Source organism: Macrotis lagotis, chromosome 4 (assembly GCF_037893015.1).
Source record: "Macrotis lagotis isolate mMagLag1 chromosome 4, bilby.v1.9.chrom.fasta, whole genome shotgun sequence".
Lineage (NCBI taxonomy): Eukaryota > Metazoa > Chordata > Mammalia > Peramelemorphia > Peramelidae > Macrotis > Macrotis lagotis.
Genome location: NC_133661.1, coordinates 272,307,323 through 272,335,281, shown reverse-complemented (window position 1 = coordinate 272,335,281; position 27,959 = coordinate 272,307,323). Strand labels below are relative to the sequence as shown.

The following is a 27,959-nucleotide window of genomic DNA, read 5'->3' as shown; positions in this document are numbered from 1 at the left end:
CCATGTAGCCTTCATTTCCTCCCACAAGTCTATTCTCTCATCCTCCACATGGAAAATAAATGGCAGCAGAGCTGCCCACACCACCAGGGGAGTAGCATTGTTTGGCCCAGCTGCATGGTTCTGGGGAAAGTTCAACTAAAACCCACAGATGTAAAGCTGGGAACTGGGAGCCCTGGGTTCTATTCCCCACTCCACCATGGGAGCCCTACTCTGGGCAAGTCCCTCCCAACTCCATGTCTTATTTCCCCCAACCACCCATTGTGAGGTATAACAAATGATTACACCATGCCCAGACTCAGATGGATGGTCATTCGCCCCACCCCCTGCAAAATATGCTAATGAGAGTAATAGACACCAATAGGTGATTCCCACCTCATTCATCCTCACCCCATCTCTCAGAGGAAAGTCAGGACATCAAGGGACCGTTGAATAAAAGCCAAACGACACTGAGGGGAAACCTGCAACCCCTCGCTCAAACAGAAAGTCAGCGGCCGAGCAGAGAACACAAGAATCCTCACTGCCAGCCTGGTTTTGAATGTACACCAGAGCTAGAATGCCCTGTGTTGGATTGTTCTAGAACCTTGGTTTGCATTCCATGCCAGTGTCCAGAAGAATTGGCATTATCAATCCTTTGGAGGTGGGAAGGTGGCACTTCAAGCAGTTCTGAAACTAGGGAAAGAAGATGGAAAATGTCCATGAAAGCCTTAATAATTGAATTGCCAAGCTTCCCGCTGGTTTATACCGTCCTCTAGTGGTAATAGCCAAGATTTCACTTTGGTTCCCCTGCTGCTTCTCATCATGACTTCCTCTATTATCCCCTGTATTTCTAAGCCTAGAAAGGTAAGGGACCTAGATGATTACAAATTTGCTCACTGACATCCTCAAGATTACAGAAAACGTTTTCCTTATCCCTTGTCCCTCCCCTCCACCCCAGATTTCCATCATTTCTAGTTATCAGGCAACATGAACAGCTAGGGGAGAGGGGAAGGGGAGAGCATGGTCTCTCAAGTAAACAAGCTATTTCTCCAGAATCTCTCTCCTATGGATGGTCACATGCCCCATGAGCAGGTTGGAGGAAACCATATAAATGTCAGCTGCCAAAAATGGGGACACAATTCCTGAAAGGAAGCTAATTTAGATTTACTCCGAGTCTAGCTTTCTTACATCACAGAAACTTCTGGATCTGAGCAGTGGCAGCATACCCACCCTTCCTCCCCTAGTCCCTTCACATAAAATTCAGAGGTTTTTCTTAGCAAATTCAATACAGCTCCCTCCAAGTTTCATCTCCTGCAAAGATCACAGTCCAGCCCTTTAAGGCTGCTATCTCATAGGGGCGGGATGGCCAGATATTTGTTCACTGCTGTCCCCAAGATCACAGAAATTTCTCTCAACCCTTCATTTTGGGAGTTCCAATTTCAGACCCTAAGGAGAGGAAAACTAAATTCAGCTTGGGGGAAAGAAAATTCTCTGTTGTGACCTATTAAAGCCCCATTCATTTCCTCTCCACACATTAGCTTGATTGTTAAGGTATGTGTTAGAATTACCTTTCTTTTAATGCTATTTTCCTCTGTGGTCATCAGGGATCACAGGACCCAGACTTCAGATCCCTTTTCCTGGCAGCCCTCATTGCTTCAATCCATACTTCTGATAGTTACCAGGGTAAACCATTTCCCACTACCTGAGGGGGTTTCCCAGCTCCCCATTCTGCTTTTCTTGGCCAGCTGTTTGGGTCAGGTGCTAATCACTCCATCAGCAAGAGTTGACCTAGGCCAAACTGAGAAGTCATCAAAATTTGAACCCACTCCAAACATCTTAAAATCATATAAAGTGAGGTTTGCTGAAAACAATCTAGTCCTATATCCTCTCTACTGTTACCCTTGGTGCTCCTTTAGGCATTGGACCTTATGACCCTGACTAACCCAAAATATTCCCTGTCGTATCTCACCTAGACTTTTCCTCTTCCCCACCCCATAAACTCGTCAACCTTGTCTTACATCTTTGGGATCCTGTTCTCCTTTAACTGATCTCCTAACTAAACTGGGATACTAATTCATATGTGAGGGGTCAGGGATGGAAAAAGAGGGAGAAGTGTAAGCATGATACCCTTAGTAGGGGTCAGAGTGTGATTTGGAGGGTTCTGCTAGGTTCCTTGCTCTCCAAATTGTCCCTCCCTCAGTCTGCCTCAGCTTCCTTTTCTCTGAAATGAGCTGCCTTCTTGGGGGGCGGGGGGAGTGAGATTGAGGGGAAAAGTATAAAATTCCAAAAAAAAAATAATAAATTTGAAAACTCCAAAGGGGTTGTTTTTCCACACATGTCCAATTCTTTGTGACCCCTAATGAAATAGTTAAGTACAACTCAACAACAAAATCCCTTCCTACTCCAAATTTATGACCAATAAAATGAGAAAAGCATCTACCTCACACTATTGTTGTGAGGATTAAGCTTAATGATGTAAAGCACCATATCAACTGATATTAACTGTAAATCTTCATCCTTTTCTAATTAAGCTCTGCTACACAAAGAATAGAGTCCAGGATGTGATCAGGAAATCTCATCTTTGGGATTTTCATGCTAATTCTTCAGAAGCCAGAAATGTGGGCGGCTGCCACCACATGACTTTTAGTCTTGCCTTAATCCACTATCACATTGTGAAGGGCTAAACTTCCTACAGGTGTGAACAACAGGGTAAATTAACATAGGATTCCACACAGTTAAGCTTCTTTTTCTTTTATGTTGGGCTCTTTTATCCTTCTAAATTTAAAAAAAATACATTTAAATGCAACACAAATAGCTTTTTTTTTTTAACAGATTTTGAGTTGGAAAGGACATAGTACTGACTAATCCAATTAAAACACAAAAGGAATCCCACTGTAACATCTCTGACAAGAGGCCATCCAACCTCTCCTGGAAGATCTTCAAGGAAGGGGTGGGGGGAACCATTACCTCTGGCAATCATCCATTCCATATCCAGGCATTCTCATTGTTGTGAAGTTTTTCCCTACTTCAAGACTAAATTTTTCTTCCTTTGCTATTTCTACCCCTTTGCTCCAAGGTCTTCCTTAGAGTCAAACAGAACAAATATTGAAGACAACTATTATGTCCTTTGAGTCTTCTTCCTTCAAGGGATCCTCCTATGACATGAAATCAAGACTTTGCAACATCTCAATTTCTGAGTATGCTTCTACTTACCAAAGTCTTTCTTTAGTCCTCCCTATTGAACATCTGATGAAGGCAGATTATCAGTCATATCACTGCCCTATTACTGCAAGCAGTCTCCCTCTCCTTATTGAAACTCAAGAATCACATCTTTACTGAACCGTGTCCAATTCATTAAAAACTCCCAACTTTTCTCAGAACAGCTAGATTTTTGGCAAGGCAAATGGGGTTAAGTGGCTTGCCCAAGGCCACACAGCTAGGTAATTATTAAGTGTCTGAGACCGGATTTGAACGCAAATACTCCTGACTCCAGGGCTGGTGCTTTATCCACTGTGCCACCTAGCCGCCCCCCCCATCTTAATCTTACAAGATTGTGTTTTTTGGTATCTAAATGTAAGATTTTATATTTATGCCTGTTGAATGTTAGCTATTTCTCCCAGCAATATCATCTGCAAATTTCATGGGCATACCATCTATACCTTCATTCAAGCCATTAGCAAAAAATGTTAATGACAAATTCCATGGGGCAGTCCAGTGGAGATTTAGGGAGCACAGTGGATAGAGTGGATAGACCTGGAAATAGGAAAACCAAGCTCAAACATGGTCTTAGACAGTTATTAGATGTGTGACCCTCATCAAGTCACATAAGGCCTCAGGGATTTGTAAAGCACTTCACACAATGTCTGTACATTCATAGGTGCTTAATATGGGCTTCACAATGCATATTGCTTAGAATATACTTCTATGGTGCTAAAAATATAATTATGTAAGGCAATGACATAAAATATTAAAATATATTTCTATAGTGTTAAAGTACTTTTTAAAAACCAATTTATGTGGTACAGGGGCATAAGTATTATCCTACATTTCATAGACACTGGGTCCTGAAATTGGAATGACTAATTCTCAGTCAGTTAAAACAAGGAAGTCAGGATTTGAATTCACAATTCATGACTCCAAGTCAACCACAGAATTTTGTAGCCAGTGAGGTCCAAAGTAATTATCTCAAGTATTCATGGAAAGGAAAGAGGAAAGAAATTAATTAGTTGCGGGCTCAATAGGGGATACCACTTTCAATTTGTATTAAGACTTAGCCGAAATCTGTTGAATGTCAAAACCAGATGAAAAGGACAATTACTTAGCCCTTACTCATCTGCCTATCACTTTGGGATCCTTGCCTCAGTAACTCCCTATAAGAGCAAAGGACTCAGCAATCACATTTATCAAGTATGAAAGGGTACGTAAGAATAAACTAGCAATGACTTTTAGAAAAGTGTTTCTTCTTATTCCAAATAACAGATGTGTCACAAGACACAGGTTGGCTTCCCCAACAAGATAAGCTAAGAGATCTAGAAATATTACCTTCTATTCCCTAAGTTATCAGGGAAAAAAAAATTCCTTAAATAAAAGGAAGAAATACAAGGGGATGTATACTATAGGGATTTTTTTTTGTTTTTGCAAGGCAAATGAGGTTAAGTGACTTGCCCAAGGCCACACAGCTAGGTAATTATTAAGTGTCTGAGGCCGGATTTGAACTCAGGTACTCCTGACTTCAGGGCTGGTGCTTTATCCACTGCACCACCTAGCTGCCCCTACTTTAGGGATTTTAATTGCATAAATTTTCAAATGATGAAACTGAGGCCTACAACACTTATTGTCGATTAGCAGTAGCCAGTGACTTCACAGCAGCATTTTTGTAAGGGGTCTGATAATTTGAATATTCCTGATCTGGATACATGGCACCAACCTAGGAAGTAAATTTTGTTGTGTTCAATTGTTTGTGTCCCTAGATGGGGCTCTCAGCAGATACTAGAGTAGCTTGCCACAGATGAGGAAACTGGCAAACAAGGTTAAATAATTGCCCAGGTCATGTAGCTATTTTAAGTCTAATAAGTCTGGACTTGAACTCAAGAAGCGAAATCTTTCTGATTCTAGGTCCATAATTCTATCTACTGTACTACCCAATCTGCCCAAGTGAATTCATACTCCATATTTATCTCCTTTTAATAAAAAGTCATTTGGTTTCTAGATAGGAACTCTCTTCCATGATTTCCTTAAATGATAAAATCCCAAGGACAAAAAAATCCTTTCAGTTGCTAAGCCCATTTCTTCTATAGCCTCTCAAAACTCTCTTAAGGTTAAGTTTCAGATTCTAAAAGGATGAGTTCATCAGATGGTTAAATCATAAAGAACCAATGAAGCTGAGGTATGGTCAATCCAACTGGGGGAAATACGTACCTCTGCATCCCAAGGAAAAAAAAGTGGAGTCAAGTAATGAGTACCTATGAACTGTTCTTAAGTTTTCCCACACTTTATCTATACTTACATTTAATTTTCTGATGTAAGCAGATATAATCCCCATTTGAGGAAGTGGGGTGTGTAGACTTATTAGTTCATTGGTGTAGGAAACTGATTGTGAACACTCCCTCAAACAGTCCAGGTGGCAGGCTTAGAGAGCCATTTAAGACCTTGAGCAGTTAAGTGGCTTACCCCGGTTGCACAGCTAACATACATATTCTAGAAGTGTGGTTAATCTCTATCCAGTTACCCAGCTCCATTTCTATATAAGGAAAATGAGACCCAAGGAAATCAAGAGACTTGTCCAAGGTACACAACAAATGTTCGATACAAAGCTAAGAATAGGATGCAGGATTTTGGACTATAACTTCAGTGGTCCAAGGATCTGCATGAAAAAATATTATGGTGTCACGCAAATTTTCAATGGCAGAAAGATGACACAGCAAAAAATTATCACAAGAATGCTGCTTTGTTTTTAATATGGTTTGTGACAAGCAATATCAAAGTCATCCACTCTGTTTTTCCTGACCTTTTTTTAATAGACAATTTTAAAATAATTAAAACAAAACAAAACAAAAAGAAACACATTTTGTGCACTGAAGAGACCAATCATCATATCTCTGGAATTAAATATGAAAAGACAAGTCATGTAAATTATTTGTCTTCCTAAAAAACACTATCTCTGAAGTTTTTTTTTAATATCATAAAATATTTCCATGAAACAAGTGATCAAGCAAACACACATGCACCTGGTGTCTTTTGACAGAATTTCCTCCTTCACTGCAAGATGTGAGTTTGGAGGAATGGACACAAAAGATGGAACAAAAAAGAAAAATTCTTTTAAAAAAAAAGTATATATAAAAAAGGATGGAATGTCGCATTGTGCTTGCTTATTTTCCTATGTCACAACAAAAAACATGTGGTGCAAATAGTTCTGTTTTCCCCTTATTCATTTCAGTCAGGTGGAGAAAAATACCTTTATTTTCTATAATAAAATATGTGGGTTTTTTGGTTTGGTTTTTTTTTTTTAACATTTTTTTCCTTTTTTGCAGAAAATAATTTTGTAAACTGTTACCACTTTCAAAGGGTGGGAAGATTCAACATCATGTTTGCCCCATCCCTGAAGATGATGGGAACCTGTGAGTTGATACCAAAACTCCAGGGTTTTGGGGGAAAAGGGAAAGAGGAGAAGGTGGTGAAGGGCAGACCAACAAAGGAGGCGGAGCTGCTGGGGGGCATTGCATACAGAAAGAAAGGTGCATCTGGACATAAAGAAAAACCCTGGTAGAATCTGAGGGCTTGTATAGTAATAAAGTAAGGGGGTTTGTGTGGCAGGGGTTTAGAAGTAGGTTAAAGGTCACTTTCGCCATAGAGGGCTGTGGAGAAGGACATGTAGTCCAGAGCACCAGGCACTGCATCTGGGCCAGTGTAGGGGGCCATCCGTGCAATGCAATATTCTGCTTGGTCAGGTGGGAGCTCCCGGCGTAGTTCATCCAGGGTGATATAATTCTGCAAAGAGAAAAAAGAAATTTAATCTTGGGCAATATCTATAGTAGAGATCAGCTACACCCATCATGAATGTGAAGATGCCATGAGATCTATTCACCACCACTATGGCCCTTTCAATTGCTCATGAGAGTGCCTCCCCAGTGACTTACCATCAGCATGACAGAAGAGTAAGGCCTATGAATCTTGGCATGCCATTTTTGAAAAGTCACCTATTCCCCCCGCCTTAGAATAAGGGCTTTTCTTTTGCTATAACATCTTATGCAAGAAGTCTAAACAACCCTATTATCCATGAGAACATGAGAAATACTGTCCTAGGGAAAATCCATAGTTCAAATACAATGTTCCATATCAGACAGTGTCACCAAGGAGAGCTATATGAAGGGCGGGGTTGTACATTATTTATTTTTATCAGCCTCAGTGATCAAAAATAAACCCAGACTAGGTAGTGCAACCAGTTGGATCAGTGGATAAAGTGCCAGGCTTGAAGTCTTTCTAGACTCATCTTCTTAAAAATCAAATCTGATCTCAGATACTAGTTGTATAACTCTGGGCAAGTCACTTAACCCAGTTTTCCTCAGTTTCTCCATCTGTAAAATGAAATGGTGAGGGAAATGGCAAACCACTTCAGTATTTTTGCCAAGAAAACCCCAAAGAGAAATGATTGAACAATGAAAAGACTAATAAATTAAAAATCTGAGTCCAAATTCTTCTTAAGTTCTGTCTGCCAAAAAGTATTATAACCTTTGGCAAATCTAGTTTCCTAACCTGTAAAATGAGATGGCTGCTTTTAACTCTACTTTTAAGAGGAAATCCTGGCTCTTGCCTCTGATCTCAGTCCAACCCATATTCCTCATCTCTACATTTGGATTTTCTGATCCTGGCTTAGTCCATTAACCACCTTAGTTGTCAGATGACAAGGCATTTATCTGTTCTACTTTTGGTTCCAATCTATTATCTTCCTCACCTGTCCTTCCATTTTAAGATCAAGAATCAAACATAAGAGCATTGGAATGTTCAAGGAACAGGATGATTCAGTGCCTTCTATAAAAATGGGAAAAATAATCTTTTTCTTGTAACTCCTTAACAGAATTAAAAAGATCAGAATTTTAAAGGAACAGGATCAAAGTCAGTAAAATCAGGTAAGGATGGAGAGGGGAAAACAGTCTTGAAAGGAATAATGGAAAAAGATCCTGAAAACCTATCATTGAATCATGGAAGAAATATAAACTGTAAAGGTCCAGAGGCTAGATTCCCAAAGATGTGCCCCAAGAACACACTCCACTGAATGGGATCCACAAGATTAGGCTGATTGGTTTTGTCAGTGGATATACTGGAAAGGGATTAGGACCAGTTCTAATACTAGGTCAAGTGAGTTAAGGCATTGATAATAAGAAATATGATGGGAGGGAGAAAGGTACTTAGGGGTCAGGACAGGATGCAAGATGGAAAAAAGAGGCAGGGGTCCTCCTATAATGGGTAACTTCTATTAGAAAGCCTAAATTTCATACTGCCAAGATTCATAAGGTTTGGAACACCAAAGCAAAGACAAAATGTACATGTTGATCAAGAAGAAAAGAGATTAGAAATATAGTAAATGAGAAGTCACTGCTATCTTCTTAAAAATTTGTTATGATTTCTCTCTCATCACACTCAATTTGGATCAATATACAACATGGAAACAAAGTAAAGACTGACAGATTGCTTTCCATGGTGGGGTGGGGGGAGGAAGTAAGATGGAGGGAAATTGTAAAACTCAAATAAAATCCTTAATAAAAGAAAAAAAGAAAAAAGTGAAATAAAAAGTTTCATCCTATTTAAAAAAAGTTTATCTGTGCATATACATTCACGCATTACCCCTTATTAACAATGAAAATGATTTGGACTTCATGTTTTTGCATGATTTAGGCATAATTCTGATTATTTCATTTTTTATAGTTTACAGTATTAAAAAGATCAAGATAATTGCTCTTCTAAAGGGCACAAGGAAATAAGGGAAATATGCTTCTTTCAAGAACTCAATACTCTGGGGCGGCTAGGTGGTGCAGCGGATAGAGCACTGGCCTTGGAGTCAGGAGTACCTGAGTTCAAATCCCGCCTCAGACACTTAATAATTGCCTAGCTGTGTGGCCTTGGGCAAGCCACTTAACCCCATTGCCTTGCAAAAACTAAAAAAAAAAAAAAAAAAAAAAAAAAAAAAAAGAACTCAATACTCCCTGATTCTCAATTGGACCTATGGCTACCATAGAAATAATTCTCTCTATAATGATAAATACCAATGCTAAATGAGATTCCACCATAAGAGATTCATTTCCTCTAGACCTTTAGATTTCCTTTAGATCTTTCCAAATTAAAAAAGCTTTTAAAAATTATGATTTATGTGAACATTTCCTAGGAAGGATAAAAATTTCAAACTTTTCAGTTCATACTTCAGCCTCACAAATTATGGGACAGTTCACGTCCAACTTAAAAAAGCTAAGTCCTTTAGAAAAAGATATAGAGTAATTATAGAAATAAGTGAAACAAAAAATACTCTAATTTATGTTATTGGGTCTTATAAGGCATAGAGAACAGAATGGAAAGATTCAAATTCAAAGAAGCTTTTCTTCCTTCACAAATAAGCTAAGGGATCACCACCCTGCCCTCTTCTTCATTAAGCCAGAATGAAAGTTTCCCCTTTCTCTTCATTCTTGGGGGAAAGCCACCCACAAACACAAAAGAAACCCAGAAGCAAGGTATCAAAATCTTATGCAAACCCCAAGTTTTAGTAAAGCAGAATCAAAAGAACTTAACATCAAACAAGTAAATAATACACTCTTGTTCTGGTCCCACTTTCCCCTCTTCATTATTTCCTTTTGACTCCACAGAATAAAAAGATTAGAATTTTGAAGGAACAGCATCAAAGTTAGTAAAATCAGGTAAGGATGGGGATGAGCAGTCTTGAAAGGAATAAAGGGAAAAGATCCTGAAAAACCATCACTGAGTCATGGAAGAAATATAAATTCTAACAGCTAGTTTCCCAAAGATGTGTCCCATCTATTGCACTTAGACTAGAAATATACTGGCCACTTGTGGGCTCCATCTCACTACTGATTAGCATGATAGGTTTGATCTACTCCTTTTCCAATCTGGACCAGTTTGACTACTGTTAGGCAGGCTGGACATCCCCTCTCAACATTCTCAGAGGGCTTACTATATTGTTCCAACAAGTACGGACATCTGATTGATTTTTAATCCAACTAAAGCTAGAAGTTTCCAAACTCAACCAAAGCACCAGCCTACCCTCTCTAGCAGCAGGGATGGAAGAGAGTATGATAGTGTATGCTACCATACCTGAAGAACTATGTCTTCTTTTAATCCTGTCTAAAATTCTACCAAATTTGATCCATTTTTTCCTTCTTTTCTTTTTTAAAAGAAAAGTTATAATCAACGTGGCTGCATGTCCTGTATTGCTGATTTCACCCAACAATTACTCCACACTAGTTTTTCTATATTTCACATTATTTTTATAGCACTGCAATATTTCATTACAGTAATATGCTATAATTTATTGTCATTCTTGAATTGTTGGAATGTATAGATTGTTTCTCATTTTTTGCTTTTGCAAATGACATTTTTCTTCATAGAAATGACAGCTTTAGGGGCGGCTAGGTGGTACAGCTAATAGAGTGCTTGCTCTGGAGTCAGGAGTACCTGAGTTCAAATGCGACCTCAGACACTTAAAATAATTACCTAGCTGTGCAGCCTTGGGCAAGCCACTTAACCCCATTTGCCTTACAAAAACCTTAAAAAACAATGATAGCTTTAGAAATGGAAAGGATCATGGAGGTTATCAAGTCCAAAACCTGCATTTTATAAATGAGGAAAATGAAGTGATTTGTCCAGTCATCCAGCTCTGTATATCAGAGGTAGGATTTAAGGTCCTCCTGTCCATGGTTCAGCATACCATCATCATCCTATGGGACCTTCTTCTTTTTCTATAATGCCTTTTTTTAAATGAAATTGACTCATGAAACCGCTGGCTCAAAAGTGATTTCATAAATATTGTCAGATTGTTCTCTAAATTGTTTATAATCTTCCCAAGTATCAATGCAATTCCAAAACAGATTTTTCACACTGATTTTTTTTTTTGGGGGGGGGGATTTCTAATGACTGTGATGGAAAAGAAAGAAAAGGAGGAGGAGGAGGAGGAGGAGGAAAAGACAGGCAGGGCACCAATAATATTTAATAAACACTTTAAAAAATCCAAGTTGTATATAATAGAGAATCATGGTTTTGTATGTCTTGGAAAATACATGTTTGTTGATATTTCCTAACAAGACATTCTTAAAAAAACAAACAAAAAAAAAATGAAAATATACCTTTATTTCACTAGAAGGTAGAGAATTATGGATTTAGAATGCTGCATAACTGTCAGTCAGGGTTAACATGTTGGTTTACTAAAAGTCTTTTTTATTTCTGTAAATCTATTATGGGGAATACCATATATATAAAAATGAATGTGATATTAAAAACTTCAATTTCTCTATCATCCCTTTTTTGTCTTTCATTTGAATTACCTGTGTGCATTTTTTTTTATCCTCCCTCCCCTCAAATGAATGTTAGTTCTTTAAAGGTAAAAATCCCCAGCTCCTATCACACAGATATCACACAAACCCAATGGATACTGAAAAACCAATGGAGGAACCGAATTGAATTGTAAAGGATATTTCTCGACCAATTCATCTTGATTTATGTTAGCACAAAAAAAAAAAAAAAATGAACATTTTTTATGGGTTTATCTTGTTCCTTGTTCATTTTATATATTTCCGCTAATTTTTTGTTGGCCATCTTAGTGTTTTCTAGGTATAAAAATTGAATTATCTGCAAGCAGACATTTCTTAACCACATGTTAATGATTATTGCTTTAAGTTGATCTTCATGACTTATTTTAAGATCTCTCAAGCTACACTAAATAGGAATGGTAAGAAAAGATGTTCCTGTTTAAGACATTATCTTTCATGGTTAAAGCTTTCAGTGTGTAATCATGTAGTCTTCTGTTTTTCCTTTACGGCTATAATTAAATTATTTGTTTTCATTGTATTAAACCAGCCTTTCATTCCATTTATAAATCTGCTTGGTCATAATAGAGACATTTTTTAAAAAGTAAATTTGTTTAAAAGTTTTAAAGAATTGACAACCAAGTTCTTTTTTTCTGGGGAGTATAGGAATAGTCTGTCTGATACTTAAAATGGACAGTTTAAGGTTGTCCACTACTTGGGTTTTTTTTTACTTTTATAGATAACCATACCTCTTGACCTAATGCTAAATACAGAGATATATATTTCTTCAGCCCTTGTAACATATTTCCTTATCTCTACATTTTGGTCTCTTCTTAAAATTAGACTTGCTAATTGTTTGCCAATTTTGTTAGTCTTTTCTAGTTTTTCTTATTCCAAATGATATTGCTAACTAACCTCATCTTGTTTATTTCTCGTCTGCTTTCTTCATTTCTCAAGGGTTGGTTTTGTTGTTGTTGTTGGTTTTTGGGTTTGCTTTTTTTTTGCAAGGCAGATGTGGTTGAGTGGCTTGCCCAAGGCCACACAAGCTAGGTAACTGTTAAGTGTCTGAGGCCGGATTTAAACTCAGGTACTCCTGACTCAAGGGCTGATGCTCTATCCACTGTGCCACCTAGCCACTGCCTTGATGTTGTTTTTTAAAGATGGAAATTCAGTGTCCTAATTTTCTCTTTTTTTACTGACAGATATTCAGGGCAAAGAATTTGTCTCTGGAGAACCTTTGTCTGCACTTCTATGCCTGACTCTTAAGTCAGATACCAGTGGCCCTAACAAGGCCGTGATTACTCAATAAACTTACCTTGTCCCCAGCCAGAATCTTGAAAGAAGCCATGACTTGGTCAGCTGTGTCTGTATCAGCTGTCTCACGGGACATGAAATCAATGAAGGCCTGGAATGTCACTACGCCAATGCGGTTAGGGTCTACAATGCTCATGATTCGAGCAAACTCAGCCTCTCCCTGAAGAACAAAAGATGGTAACTGCATCAATCCCACAGTATGGGATGTATCTCAGTTAGGAGGAACTAGTATTGCCCTTACTTTTTGGGAAACAGAGATTCCAAAGAAAGTATAGAAATGTTCCCAATAAAACCTAGGATGACCCAAGAGCCCTGCTTATTGGTTTGGCTTAATCTTAGGACCTCAAACCTGTATCAATTTGGACACCTGGATTCTTTTTCACTAGAGAGTTCTTTGGCTCAGCACAACATTATCCTGTGAGCCAAGGTTAACAACTCATTAAAGAAAATGCTTCCAAGGGCAGAAATCTTGGCTTGTTATCAGCATTGGACTCTAAGGTGAGAAATGAGGTAAAAATAAGAGAAGAAAAAAAAGATAAACTGGCAAAAAGAACAACCAAGCTGAAGTCTATATAAGGTGAAGACTTTAACAGATGTCAAAGTTTCCTGCCTCATCTGAGAATAGGGAATCCTGAACAAAAGTTCAGGTCTATATACATGGAAAAGGGCAGCATCTGTGAGCTCAAAGGGTATAAGTCCCTTCTAATACAATTAGATACAGTAAAACATCAAGACTGGCAGCACATGGGGTCAGGTCACCCAGCTAGTTGAGGGATGTCCCGATATACCCTTTCTCCCCTATATCACTCTAATCCTTCTCCAGACCTAGCATTAATTGTTGCCAAAGAAAAGCTGATAGGAGGAAACCTCTTCTGACCCACCCCCAAGTTTATTTTCAAAGGGGTTAAAAATTAACAGAAATATGGCTAAACTGACCAGCCCACAAAGAAAATAACAGCTGCTCTCTGTATTGATACAGTCCGGCCCTCCCATCTTCTCTCATTTTACTGATCATCCAGACCCAAAGAAAACCCTTTTCCTTTGACTTGACCTCACCTCACTGGTTGGGTTCACAGACCCCTCCCCTCAGACAGGGCAAAGATGAGGGCATGTGGCTATGGAAGGCCATACCAACCCTCAGGAATGTGAGGGGGGGGGCATCCGTTTTACGTTACCATATTGTAACCCATGGAGATAAGGCAGGCGCGGAAATCGTCCGTGTCCATCATGCCTGTCTTCTTCTGCACGAAGGCAGTGACATTTAGACAAAGGGAAAGATGGGAAGAGGAAAGGACCAACACCAGTTCACAAAGAGGGAGGACGGACAACAGAGGGATAGGGTTCATCAGACGGTGGGGCAGACAGGAGAGAGAGAGAGAGAGAGAGAGAGAGAGAGAGAGAGAGAGAGAGAGAGAGAGAAATCAAAGAGGAAAGGAGAGAAATAAAAATTTAGGGTAGAATTACATTGCAAAGAACAAGAGAAAAGCAGAGGTCAGCAAGGACACAGTGCAGAGATAATGGGAAAGAAAAAGTAGGATTTCCATGAAAAGCAGACAGGGAAGGGAGTCCAAGGCAAAGATGGAAAGATTCCCCCTCAGAAGGAGAGGTATCCATAGTCAGAAAAATCAACAGAAAGGAAAGGCACAGTCCAGAAAAACATAGGAAAGTGGGGGAAAGGGGGAGATCCAGACAGAGAGAGAAAAGAAAAAGGAGAAACACACGTTATTGATCACCCCAGATGCCACCCCTGACCATCTTCCAAGCAGGTGTTGAGTACCTGGGGGTCGTTGCCAATATCGTAACCCAAGCTGATGAGGCAGGCTTTGAATTCCTCAGGACCGAGTGTGCCGGAGTGATCCTGGGGGCGGCCGTGGTGTGCCAGGCAGGACATGCAGTGGGTGCCAGGGGAGGGAAATGGGGAGGGGGAGGGACAAAATGCACAGGGATGGTGAATGAGGAGGCAGATGGTGTGTGCCATGCAGGGGGGTGGGGAAAGCAAGCAAATGGGTGGTGAAAAGTGAGGAGAAGAGGTGGAGAGGGAAATGTGTACATGATCATGCAGATGGAAAGGGTGAGGAGGGTGAGAGGAGAAGGGAGAAAGGGGAAATAAAAGTGCATAAAGGTTAGATACCACAAAATGAGGTTTCAGTTTGTGCTCACAAACAACCTTGCTCCAGAGAACAGGACCAAAACAGGAGCCCCCCAAATCAACCCTTGTCTCCTCCCTCTCCACCCCTTCCCCTACACACTCACACCTGGGTCTTGCAGGGGGTTCCACTAAAGGCTCCTGAGATAGCTGGCATGCTGTGAGGCAGGTAGAGACATATCGAGGCAGCAGGAGCCCACCCTATCCACCCAATCCTCAAAGGGCCACTTGGCCACCCTTAAGACCATATGGACAAACACTAAGACAATGTGGCCTAGATATAGCCCACTCAGTACAATTCACTTTTGGGCTATTTTGAATGTTTTTTGACTCCATACTAGAGGGCTCTTGGGGGACCAGTGATCACAGTTTAGAGTCAAAACCATGAGAAATGCCCATGACTAACTGAATCACCTGAAGGAGTAAAAGTAAGAACCACTGGAATCAAAGACCAGCGACTGTCTAGGTTGCACTAAAGGGCAAAAACTACTACTTTTACAATAGTAGGAAAGCCATGAAGGAAGAAAGCAAATAGAAATTGTGAGGAATCCTTCAGAATGTGCCTAGTGATGGGATGTCTAAAGCAAGGATAAGCAGCCAGCTAGCTGCCTGAGATAATTCAAGCAAGGGCTATATTAGAGGTGGGGGATGGACTAGATGACACCAAGTCTTAGGATTTTATGATATCAAAGAAAGTATTGCTAGTCTTAGAAGTTCATCCTGATCTAGCCCTCCTCCCCTCATTCCCTTTATTTTATAAAAGAGAACTGAGGCCTGGAGGAGGTTTTAGACACTTGGGCCAAAGCTACATAGCCAGAACTTGAACTCAGGTTTTTGGGGTTGTTTTTTTGTTTTGACTAAGTCCATTAAGTATTAAACACCTATCATGTGTCTCTAGTCTCTGCCTTCAAGAAGCTGAGTTTGGAATTAGGAAGATTTGAGTTCAAATTTGACCTCAGATACTTATTAGCTGTGCCACTTTAGGCAAGTCATTTAACCTCTATTTGTTTCAGTTCCCTCATCTGTAAAATGGGAGTAATCATAGCTCCTATCTCTCAGGGTTATTGTAAGGATTAAATGAGCTAATAATTGTAAAGGTCTTAGCATATAATAAGTGCTACATAAATATTAGCTATTATTGTTTACTCATTAGGAAACAGGATCCAAGTAAATAGAAGATAATTAATTATAATAATATAATTTATAATAAGTAATAGAAGATAATTTCAAGAGGAAAGGAGTACTAATAACTGGGTAGGGGGCATGTTAGGAAGCACTTCATGTAGGATATGATAATTTAAAGGAAGCTAGGACTTCTCTAAGGTGAAAGTAAGGAATAAGCACATTCCCAAGGGAACACTTAGAGCATTTTGACTTTCAGAGGCTCCTCCACTCTTCCCTCTCACCAAGTAATAGGGAATACTCCCTAATACTCCTGGTAGGACGACAAGGCCTACAAGGCAGCTTATTAGATGTATTGGATCCATTTAGGATACTGGTATGTCAAGGGTCAAGGAAAGTGTGTTAGGCTTATTGTTATGGATCTGTGAAACTGGTGATATGTGAAACATATCTGTGAAAAACAAACTGTGAAACATGAGATATAGGCCTCAGCTCTTCCCATGGAACACAGATTCTTAGAATCAGATTGATAAGGTTTAGATGACCCCACCATTCTGATTTCCCTCCTTTGGAAATGGCACCACTATTAAAATCTTTACTTAAAAGTTAGACTCAGAAGATATGATCTAATGATGGTAGAGTGGGATTGTAACCTCCTCTGCTTTTACTAATATGTGCTATGATGTACATTAGGACCTGGGGCCATGATATCACATTGTTGATTCATCTTGAGCTTGGAGTCAACTGAAATCTCCAGATCTTTTTCAAATATTATCTAGCCATGTCTATCCCACAGCACATGTGTACAGTTAATTTTTTAAAACTCAAGTGTGACCCCATGGATCATACTGTCCATAGGATTTTCTTAGCAAAGATACTGGAGTAGTTTGGCATTTCTTTCTCCAGTTTAAGACAAATAAGGTTAAATGACTTGCCTAAGTTCACACAGCTAGTAAGTATCTAAGGCAGGATTTGAACTGAAGTCCACCTGACTCTATTCCCAGTTTTCTAACCACCGAGCCACCTAGCTGTCCAAGTACTAACTCTGTTATCTAATGAAATTGTGTTTACTGTTCTGGACTTTTAATCTGAGAATCAAAACAATCCGGGTTCAAATCCTAGATCTGACACATACCTGGCTGGGTAACCCTAGGCAGTTACTTAATCAGAGGTGCTCAGGGCCCCAGGCAACTCTAAGACTTAAGTCACAGGATAATTCTTGTGATCTTCTCTAAGCAGAGGAGTTTACTATTCCCATGACATAATGGATCTAAACCAAGAAAAAATAACATTTTTGCTCTCCTTCTTAGCTTCATGGTAGCCCCAAGTCTTTTGAGCATGCCATCCACCTATTCCTTCAACCAGACCTTTAGCCAAAATATTATCTAAATAGAGCCAAAGACCCATGGCACTCTAAAGACCTATGATCTGAGCTAACTCTAGGTCCTGATTAAACCTCTGAGAAGGAAGGACTCCTACCCTGAGGAGATTTCTCATATCCATAAGGTCATTTTAAGATTGTGTTTCAGTGAAGGAGAGCAAGGGGGAAAAGCTCAAAAGGTCAAACTCTTACCCGGTCAAAGTGGTTGAAGGAGGCTCGGAATTCATTCATCTGTTCCTGGCTGATCCCTTTGGCATCTCGGGTAAGGATCTGGTTCTCCACTTCATTGGTGGTCCTGGCAATGGTGGTGAGGAGCTGTTCCCAGCCCACTCGGATGTGCTGGGGGGACCAATATGGGGTATCAATTATCAGAGTGAAATTACTCAAATCCTTGGCTTTTCCCCTCAACATTTGAAAGCAGAAAGAACCTACCCGTGCACTTCAGACTGATTTTATCACATCAATAATAAGAATTCTTTAGAGTCACATATTCTAAGGCAGAAATACTCCCAACCATGGAGCATAGTAATAACGTTAGGAGGACTATATAGTAACATAATGTAAGATATCTAAGCAAGCAAAAGAAACAAAAACTAAAGGGACCAGGAGGATAATCAATGATGGGGATGACTAGAATCATAAATAAAGTAGTAAACAGTTCTAGAGGAGAGGGTAGTAGGTCATCAAAATATATAATTTATTATAAATATTGCCCCCAGTCTCCCCTTTCCCACCACCAACAAATATTTACCATCAAAAAACAAAAAAATGGTCTTAGGAATTAGGTTCCTGTAGATAACTCATCTTTTCAACTAAAGAAACTAAAGTGTAAATATGTTTTACACACACACACACACACACACACACACACACACACCCTTAAGTACCTTATTGCTATTTTATATTGGAATGAAACTACTGGAAAGAGAAACAGATTGGGAAAAAGATATGTACCAAGCCAAGAAGACAATTCTTAAGGATTAAAGCTTATTCTTTTTCCAAGTTTCATGGTTAAGAGAAATCAATACTATCCCCAGCTCCTCCCCCACCCCCACCCCCACCCCCAACAAGAATCATACCTCCATGGTATAATTGGTGTGCTTGTTGTCAAAGATAAGAGCCTCTTGGATTTGCTGGTGGTCTCCTTCCAGCTGGTCAATCTTTGGTTTGTAATTGACAATGCTCTTCTCATACTGTCGAAGGTGATTGAGCTGGTCCTCCAAGGTGCCATGCATCTCAATGGAGATGCGGCCAATCTCCTACAGAAACAAAGAGAGAATAGCATTGCCCCAAAGTTAGCCCAGGCCAAGAATTCATACAACTGTGACCTACAGGGGGTAATGTTGGGCTCCCAAGTAATCCTTTGGCTCCCTCATGGGTGTTCTCTGGATCATGTATACAAAGTCTCAAAGAGTTTTAAAAAGATTAAGGCTCAAAATTGGAGAATAGGAAAAAAACCGAACATCTTTGCATTTTTGAAAAAGTAAAGTCAAGAAAAGCTAGGATTTCTATCTGTTTAACCTAGTAATATCAGAGTCCAGAATTCCTTTAGGATTCCCTTACAAGACTCAGGAGAGACAAGTAAACAAATTTGTCTCATTCCATTCAAGAGGTTGCCTCCCTTTCCTTCACTATAGACAGCACTGATTTCCCTATAGTATTTAAGAATGTGGACCATTCAGTCTAGTATTTTATGATATAACATTTTATATTGTTCCCTGATTTTGTTCACATGGGTAAATCTCTTCTGAAACAGAACAATGTCCTGAAGGGTGGGAATTCTGTTTTTTACAGAGTCATTGATTTTGATCCAGTAAGGGATTCATCTAGTCCAAAGGTGTCAAACTCAGTCCCGCAAAACTTCCCATAGAGAATAAGATTAAAAGATAATTGGGATGTGGTAATAAAATTAATAAAATACAATACAACAATGTTAATTTGTAGTTTTTTACGTCACTATGTAGGTCTTAAGGATCCTTATATATAGTTTAATGGACCCCATCTCTATTTGAATTTGATGCCACTCAACTAGTCTAATATCTTTATTTTATAGATGAAATAGTTAAGACCCAGTGATTAAGTATACAGGGTCACACTAGTAATCATAGAATTGGAATTTGAAACTGGGTACTCTGAATCTACATCCACAAATCAAAATCCACTATAGCATATTGTCTCTTAAACCTTCTTCTGTATTCCTACAAGTCCATACTGTGTGTGTGTGTGTGTGTGTGTGTGTGTGTATTTTGCAAGGCAATAGGGTTAAGTGGCTTGCTTAAGGCCACACAGCTAAGTAATTAAGTGTCTGAGGTTGGATTTGAACTCAGGTACTCCTGACTCCAGGGCCTGTACCCCTATCCACTGTGTCACCTAGCCACCCCCCTAGTCCATAGTATATTACCTTGCACATAGTAGAAATCCAATAAATAACTGATAAACTGAGCATGAACTTCTCTAAATTCTGGGTGTATCTTTGGGATAATAGGGTTTATTCCCTCAAAGACAGAAATAGGTAATAGATGAGAGAAAAGAATTGAGAAATTTCAGCATTCAGTATTACCTCCATTTTGGTCTGGATCCAGGGTCCAATAATATTGGCCTGGGTTGCAAACTGTTTGCGGAGTCGTTCATTCTGCTGCTGACGGGTATGTTCTTCCATCAGGGCTTGGTCTCTCCGTGGTACTAGTTGCCGAACCTGCAGTGCCAGAAGAGATAGGTGAGGGAAAAGATTTGTTTGAATCCCAAGCAAGTTAATTACTACTACTTCTGCTTTAATCCTCCAAACTTGCTTCCATTCTCCCCTCCCATCACCCTGCACCTTTATAAGTCCATTGCTTGACTCACATGGTCCCATTTGCCATTAATCTCTTGAGGGGTGATAGTTGTGTAGGGATTGGTTCCAGCCATGTTGACATGGTATGTTTGGACGATTTTGGTAACTTCATTATGGATTCCTAGAATGGCCTGTCGTTCCTTGTCAGCATCAGGGAGGGTGGCTTTGAATTGTTCATGTGCAGTGGTCAATCCCTAGGTGGGGAAGATGGCAAGAAAACAGTCATCCACGCCAAGGGTCTAGTGCCTTCCATGGAAACTTCTTGGGATACTGGGAATGATGAATATTGGACTGTTGAAGCAGAGTCATTAAGTATTAACCCTTCTGAACAACACTATCATCTACTCAAGTCATTAAGATGATTGCCTGTTGCTACTATAAAAATTAAAAAAATAATTCAAAAAGTCAAAAGAATTAAATGTAATTATACTTAGAAACCTAATCCAGAGGGTTCTTAATCACAGACTCCTAAGGTCCATGAATAGATTTCAAAAAGCCTATAAACTTGGATAGGAAAAATATTTTAATAACTTTTTTATTATTTCAACAAAAGAGTTTAATAATAATCCTATGTATTTTACTTTATTCACTTAAAAATATTATTCTGAAAAAGGAGGCAATGGGCTTTAGTGGACTACCATGTGTCTATGACACAAATTCTGATCTAATCCACCCCTTGTATAAATATAGAAGAGGAAAATGAAAGATGAATTGCTTAAGGTTATATAATACTATTAACTATTCAGGGCTGACAGTCAACAGAAAAGTCAAATGCTTAAGGGAGCATTATTAACCCCCAGTTTTGAGAAGCAGCACCAGCAACAAGGTTGTCCAACCTTTTTACTCTTCTGGCTCACATAAAATACAGCAATAAATGCAATACACTGGGAGAAGAAATAACTCTTTTGCAATATCCTAATCAAATTAGTTGGACTTGACTTCTTTAGTTGATCAATGAGTATAACAAGTGCACTGCTAAGTGGGACCAACAAACCAAATGAGATTTTCTTCCACTGGAACTTCTCAATGCATCTTTTCAAAGCTTCCAATCCAAGAAAATCAACCTTAAATATTACAAGGTATTTTCCTCTCTCCATTGCTATTTCTCTGTATCATAGCAGGGAGTAAATTCTATAGCCATTAATGGGAGAATATAGCTTTTATAATAATAGCGTTCTGTATCCTCTCTAAAGATCACTTTTATCTAAGTAAAATCCAGTTAAAATGAACATTAAAGGCAACCTTGAAGTAAGGCACCTAAAAAATTAAACAGGAATGCAACCTGATTAGAGGTGAGGGGGATGATAGATTAGAAAGAAATGAAAGAACAATCCTACTTTTTTACCTTAACAATGATGATAGTAATTACCATGAGAATTTATAAACTATTCAGATATTCATAAGCCTTGGGAGTTGGTGAATTTTTTTTTTGGTGGAAGGAAGGTTTATTAGCTACTGGACTCAAGCCATAGTTTGCTTGAAACCCTCCCAAATTAGTTAAGATCCATTATTCTTTAGGGACTTAGTCTCGTGAGAAGGTGAGTACCTGGATTTCCTCTATAGTATGCACAATGAAGGTATCTTGCAGGTCTTCCATGGCCCCTTCCATCCAGTTATTGAAGGGAGCAGCTCTCTTGGCATATTCCAGATACAGTTGGTCTATGGTCTCTAGAAGCTTCTCTGTCCGCTGGGCATCAATAGAAGTAGGAAGTTAGAGGAGAAAATATGGGGCTCAGAGGATCATAGATTTAAGGCTCAAAAAAATCCTAGAGGTAACTGAATCCAAACCTTTCATTTTAAATATGAAGAACCTGACACAACCAGGGAGATTGTGACTTGTCTAAGCCACAGACACTAAACTTAAGATGCAGGACTTCAACCCAGGTTCCCTAATATCAGGATTCTCTTTCCACTGAAAGATGCTAAATGTAGGGCAGGGGATAACAGAAATAGAAAAAGTAGGAAGAAGAGTAATGCTCACTTTAAGGGGAATCATGGTTTAGAGCAACTAAACAGAGAGCTTGTATTCTGTTCCGAATAGTAGAAGATGCATATTGTAGTTGGATCAGTGTTTTAAATGGGGAAGTTCCTGGACATTATGAATCCTCTATCTTCCCAGTCTAGAAACACCTAGAACTGGGGAAAAGGATGGACAGAGGGAGAAGATAGGGGGGGAGGGGGAAGAGAGGTTTCCTGACCCAAAACAGTGGAAAATTAAGAAACCCAAGCAAAAAAAGAGGAATGTATTTGAGATATAGCTTTCCTTTCAGGGCTCACCTCCAAAGCTTCCCTTCTTTTTTGGGTCAATGCTCCCAAGTTGTCCCACTGGTCACAGATCTTTTGGCAACGAGCATTGACACTGGGAGAATTGTAATAATCCAATTCACTATAAAAGAAAAAGACCAAGAATCATCTCATACACGGCTTTTCACTGTAAAAGAATAAACTTGTGATATTCAAAATAATATCATGACCAATTTTGATTCTAAAGAACTAATGATAAAACTTTTTTCCATATCTCCTTTTAGGAAAACGGTAGACTAAGAGTATGAAATTGTACATACAATGTAGGATATGGTTGAGTTGATGTGTCAGTTTTCTTTGCTTTACACCTTTCCTTGGTTATGAGATAGTTCTATAAAGGGATTCTATAAGGATGATTCTGAAGTGATTGTTTTTTAAATAAAAAGAAGAAATTCCAAAATAAAGATTTTTTTAAAAAATTAAAGACTAAAAAGGAGAGAGCAATATACTAGTCTCCTTTGGAAGAAAAATACATATATGAAGTATCCTCGTGGTTGTGGAAGGAAGAATAAACAAGGCCAAGTGATTCACCATTCAGATCAATGAAGTAATCACCAACAAAAAGATATCTTCTCTAGTTTGGATCTTTCCCTCCAAAGTAACACAGAGGGAACGGGAGATGGGAGTAAAGGAATCAGACATGAACAAAAAAGACAAAGGCAGATAAAATATAATTCTTCTCAGATTGGCTGAGGTACCTGACATTCCTTGGCTTTTGGGGAGAAAACAATTCCAAAGATATGTATCAAAATTAGAAGTCAGATGAAATACGTTAAAATACCTCGGTTTAACATTTCCTAGAGCTGGGATCTAGGGCAAGACATAAAAGCTCCCCAAGTCTCAGTTTCTTCATCTACAATTGAGGTCATAATATTGCCACTACTTACCATACAGGGATTTTTATGAAACTGAAATGAGATGTCAATAAAATGTTTTGTAAATATAAGTACTGATTACATTATATTAATTCTCAGTAGTATTACTTCAGATCTTCTCTGACAATGGAATGTGGGCAATAGCTCAGATCTGTACTGAAATTTGCTTTTGTACTCTGATCTTTTGCATTCATTGTCTTCCTGCATGTAGGGGTCTATGTTCACAGACCCTGCAAACCCAAAAGGTTGACCCCAAACCAAGAAACTGACCTAAAGTTTCAAAAAAATTACAAACATTCTCCCCCACCCAATCATGTCATGATTCTAGTCTCTCCTACAGGAAGACCAAAGTTGAGAAAGGGTTGGGGTGAGTGAGAAGTGAATGAATCCTACTTCAGCTCCTGTGCAATAGCAGCAATCTGTTCTACTCGGTCCTGGTGAGCAGCAAGGTCGCTCTCAAAAGCCTCGTGCTTCTTCAGCAGGGCCTTAATCTCCGAAAGGGTGGCTATCTCATAGTCCTTCTGCTGCAACATGGTCTCCTTGCCTAGGTTCAAGAAGGGTTTTGGTAAATCCATGTTCTCAAACAGACCATTAAGTGGTAAATGTGGGAATATCCTAAATGTTGCCATGAAACAACACAACTCATCCTATACTCTCATGCAAATCATCTACTGGAATTTGTTAGTGTTCAAATTTCTCCAGGAACCCTTTGCCAACTAACTATACATACCCATGGAGCAATCTCTAGCAACCCCGTTTAGCATTAATCATTTGCTGTCCTGAGTTGCTTTCTAATAATCATGAGCTCGTGTCTTATCCCATTAAGGGAAGAAATAGAACAGGGTTTTTTGTAGCTCCCATAGTACCCAGAACAGTTCAAAATATAAGGTAGTTGAAAGTATTCAATAAATGCCAAACCAGCAATCTCAACTAGAATGGCCATTGACCTTGTTCATGAGTAGCTGGTTAGCTTAGTTGATCCAAAAGGTCAACTTTGTCCATGGTGACAAAATCTTAGATTCAATAATGGGTAGGCCAGTTATCCTTGCTCTTTCATCATCGAAATCCCTGACCCTGGCCAGTCATCTTGCTAACAAGATATATATAAAATGACACAGACAAAAAGAAAGAACAGGAATGGTTAACCATAGCCCCTTTGACCACCTGCCACCCTCAACTCATGTAAAGAACACTGGATTTGAAGTCAGAAGTTCTGATCTTACAAGTACAAGTTATATAACCATGGACAAATTGCTTAACTTCTGTGGACCTCAGTTTCCTCATCTGCAAAAAAGCGGTGATAATGCTCACATGACCTACCTCACAAGATTGCTGTCAGCAAAAGTACTTTGAAAATTGTAAAGCACTAGATTAATGTGAGTAGTTATATTACTAAAAGAAACAAACTTGAGATGCATGTCCAACTGATGGCAGGTCATCTGTAATATCTTCAGATACTTGGGTCCAAGTTCCTCCAGGAAGCCTTCCCTGGGAGCCCTCTTCTCTCTCAGGTAAAGAGGTGTCCCATAATTTCTCACAGTACTTTGCCTAAACCTCTCCTCCTTTGTACTTGTACTTATCTCAGGCTTCTTTGTATACATGTCTTTAATTCCGTTGGTTTCTCAACTCCTTAAGAACAGGGTCGGTGCCATAGCTTTGCATCGGCAGCCGGTGTCTAGCACAGTGCCTCACACTGAGTAGGTGCTTAATCAACCAATCATTCAACAGGTATTTATTAAGCACCTACTACGTGCCAGGCACTGTAATAAATAATAAATAAATGATGAATGAGTGAATGAAGGACAGCATATTTCCACGTGGAAGCCGAGGGAAAATCAACTCATTGCATGCATTGATTACAATCCCATTTAAATCCTTCCTCCCTCTTGCCCATTCCCCAATCAATGACCCCTTCTTTACCAGCCAAAATCCACTGAAAGGCCATAGAATTTCCCAAGGACTTGGGGAAGGGAAAATGAACAGACTTAGATCAAATGGAGGGGCACCCTGAACTGCTACCTGATATCACACTCAAATGCAGCATTCTTCAGGTAGAAAATCAGGGTCCATCTCTGTGCTTTGGTACCTCTCAGAACAGAGATAAATTCTGCATTAATCAACTGTGAAGGACGTATTCATCTTGCCTGGCCTAAAGCAAATGGTTTCCTATCCAGAGATCTAAAAGAATGTCATTAGTCTCATTTTGGTTAAATGCTAAGGGAGAATTTGAAAAAGACTGGATAGGCTGGATGGCAATATTTCCCAGAGACATAGTCATTCAAGACTTATATTGACAAATATTAGGAAGAAAGCAAGAAAACTAGGGTCCCTTAGCTTAGAGGAAATCATAAAAACAGGGCAGAATTTCTCTGAGGTTGGCCTTACCATCTGTCCAGGATTCATGAATAGAGGCCTTCTGCCGGAATTTCTCAGCCAGGTGGTCCAGTCGCTCTAATCGCCGGATCTCATTCAACTGCCACTCCTCATAGCCCTTCTCTGCCTGCTCCAGGCCCCCCCATGCATTATTGATATCCTGAAGGGACAAAAAAAGGTACTGTCAAAAAGGGCAACATTTTACACCTGAGCTTCCTTCTTCATGAGAAAGTCCAACTCCTAGTCCCACTTGGGCTCAGGAACACTGCCAAATCATTACATCATCATGGTAATAGTGACTTCTTGCTTTTCCAGGACAAGAATTCTTCTCCAACCCCACTTACTTCTCCCCAATCCTACTAGTCCAAGCCCCATAACTGGGCCACACCCTTGCCTCTCACCCTAAACTACAATTGTTTCAACAGCAAAAAGAATTGTTTTTCTCCCGTTAAGGCCTCTCAGGTCTCCATTGAAAAGGGATTTTCCTTCATTCTTCTGGCCCTGGTAGAAGACAGTGACTAAGTCTTGTCAGCAGTTAGGGCCAATATGGGTGTTGACTAATAACTAACTTATTTATTTGTATGTGTCAGGGTCCAGACAAAGAACCTTACATTTGGAAGGGATCTCAGAGGCCATCTAGTTCAGCATTAATAAGAATTCCCTCAATAATTTCCTCAGTAAATGGTTGACCTTTGCTTCTAAACCTCTGGTTAGTCGTGAGAAACCCACTATTTCCTAAAGTAGTCCATTCTAATATAGGACAGCTTTTCTCTTCAAAACCCTAAATCTGCTTCCTTCCAACTTCCAACTATCTTTCTCAGTTCTTCCCTTTGAATCCAAAGAGGTAAATATAATCCCTCTTCCATAAGATAAAACCCTTCATATTCTCAAACACAGCTATATATAATATATCATGTTCCTCTATAACCCATAACCTTCTGCAGGGTAAAAAAATTCCTATACTTACGTCATATAATCATTATCTATTCTAGATAATAACGATGGGGTTTATTAAAGATCCTGACTTTGGAGTTTACAAGTGTATGAGACAGGCATACATGAAAAATGCAAGTAATTACAAAGTAATGTGGGTGAAAGGCATTACACAGTAACATAACATGCATTGATACAGAATTTTATGAGCTACAAAGTAATTTCCTCACAACAATAGCACAAAGGCAAGGAGTTAAATACCTTATGTTCAATCACCTCTGAGTTTTACTTCATTTTCCCTAGATCTATTATATTCTTTAAATCTATTATCATAAATTGTACAAGTCTCTCTGAAACACTCACAGGCTAATCAATATTGCATTCTTTGTATCTATGGGTAGGCAGAGGGTCCCTGAAAATATTTTAAAAGTATAAAACATTTATTAGAAAGAGACTACTGTCTCCCATAAGTTACTCCCCAGGCTTCTGTTGAATGTTTAGCAGCAAGAGAAATGCTTAACAGGCCAATACTAAGCTATAATGATCTAGCCCTGAAGATTCCACTGATTGCTTAGGATGAAGTATATTATTCCTAATGACCCTAAATGATTGGATTCATCAAGAATGCAACATGGTACTCCTTATTATCATTTTATTGGGGGGTAGGGGTGGGGAGAAAATGGAAATATAATTTCTTATAATTGTTCTTGGTCAGGGGGATGGGGAATTGAAGAACTATAATTTCTTTGGCATAGCAAATTCCAAACAAGAAAACTCTTTCCTAATGAAAATCACTCTCTACTCTAGAATGAATAGTTTTAAAGGGTTGTCTGGGCCAATAAGAAGTTAATTGACTTGTGTAGAGTCACACAGTCTATATGTAGCTAGGATTTGAAACTAAGGCCTTCTTAATTCCAAAGTTGGTTTTCTATGCATAATGCCACCCTGGCCTTTCATTTTAAAAATACAAATAAAATTACCCTGCATCCAGGTTAAGTTTCTTGACTACCCTCAATTTGGAGTTTTTTGACCTAAACATTATATTCCAACCACAACGTTTAAGTAGGTCTAGAATCATAATAAAATGTAATTGAAAAATATTTAACTTGCCAAATAAAAATATGATAAAACATAGATGTCACTATAGTTTACTAAGTCAATATGCATCTACAGGGAT

At 39.0% G+C, this 27,959-nt stretch overlaps 2 protein-coding genes and 1 long non-coding RNA gene across 7 annotated transcripts in view; 1 reads left to right on the top strand and 2 right to left on the bottom strand.

Moving 5' to 3' along the window:
* ZFP36L1 (ZFP36 ring finger protein like 1) overlaps positions 1 to 278 on the bottom strand; it is an 88,960-nt gene extending 88,682 nt beyond the window's left edge. The window contains exon 1 of the mRNA XM_074236049.1: positions 2 to 278. Coding sequence (XP_074092150.1) covers positions 2 to 4 — 3 coding nt within the window. The 5' untranslated portion in view covers positions 5 to 278. The remainder of the gene's footprint in view (position 1) is intronic.
* LOC141522541 (uncharacterized) lies at positions 55 to 13,274 on the top strand. 3 transcript variants are annotated; one of them, XR_012478229.1, is made up of 5 exons: positions 55 to 840; positions 6,507 to 6,593; positions 8,051 to 8,102; positions 9,828 to 9,878; positions 12,704 to 13,274. It is a non-coding gene; the product is annotated as an uncharacterized LOC141522541 (long non-coding RNA). The 3 variants fall into 3 exon arrangements; XR_012478228.1 differs by lacking the exon at positions 9,828 to 9,878 and having other exon boundaries at positions 56 to 840; positions 12,704 to 13,271; XR_012478227.1 differs by lacking the exons at positions 8,051 to 8,102; positions 9,828 to 9,878 and having other exon boundaries at positions 63 to 840; positions 12,704 to 13,247.
* ACTN1 (actinin alpha 1) overlaps positions 5,905 to 27,959 on the bottom strand; it is a 106,234-nt gene continuing 84,179 nt past the window's right edge. The window contains exons 11-22 of one of the 3 annotated variants that reach the window (XM_074236046.1): positions 25,862 to 26,009; positions 23,870 to 24,020; positions 22,575 to 22,683; positions 21,844 to 21,984; positions 20,309 to 20,491; positions 20,025 to 20,159; positions 18,544 to 18,723; positions 17,657 to 17,803; positions 14,593 to 14,673; positions 13,991 to 14,056; positions 12,817 to 12,975; positions 5,905 to 6,963 (exon numbers count right to left, since the gene is read on the bottom strand). In XM_074236046.1, coding sequence (XP_074092147.1) covers positions 6,805 to 6,963; positions 12,817 to 12,975; positions 13,991 to 14,056; positions 14,593 to 14,673; positions 17,657 to 17,803; positions 18,544 to 18,723; positions 20,025 to 20,159; positions 20,309 to 20,491; positions 21,844 to 21,984; positions 22,575 to 22,683; positions 23,870 to 24,020; positions 25,862 to 26,009 — 1,659 coding nt within the window. In that variant the 3' untranslated portion in view covers positions 5,905 to 6,804. The remainder of the gene's footprint in view (positions 6,964 to 12,816; positions 12,976 to 13,990; positions 14,057 to 14,592; positions 14,674 to 17,656; positions 17,804 to 18,543; positions 18,724 to 20,024; positions 20,160 to 20,308; positions 20,492 to 21,843; positions 21,985 to 22,574; positions 22,684 to 23,869; positions 24,021 to 25,861; positions 26,010 to 27,959) is intronic. The other 2 variants (XM_074236047.1, XM_074236048.1) reach the window with 2 other exon arrangements.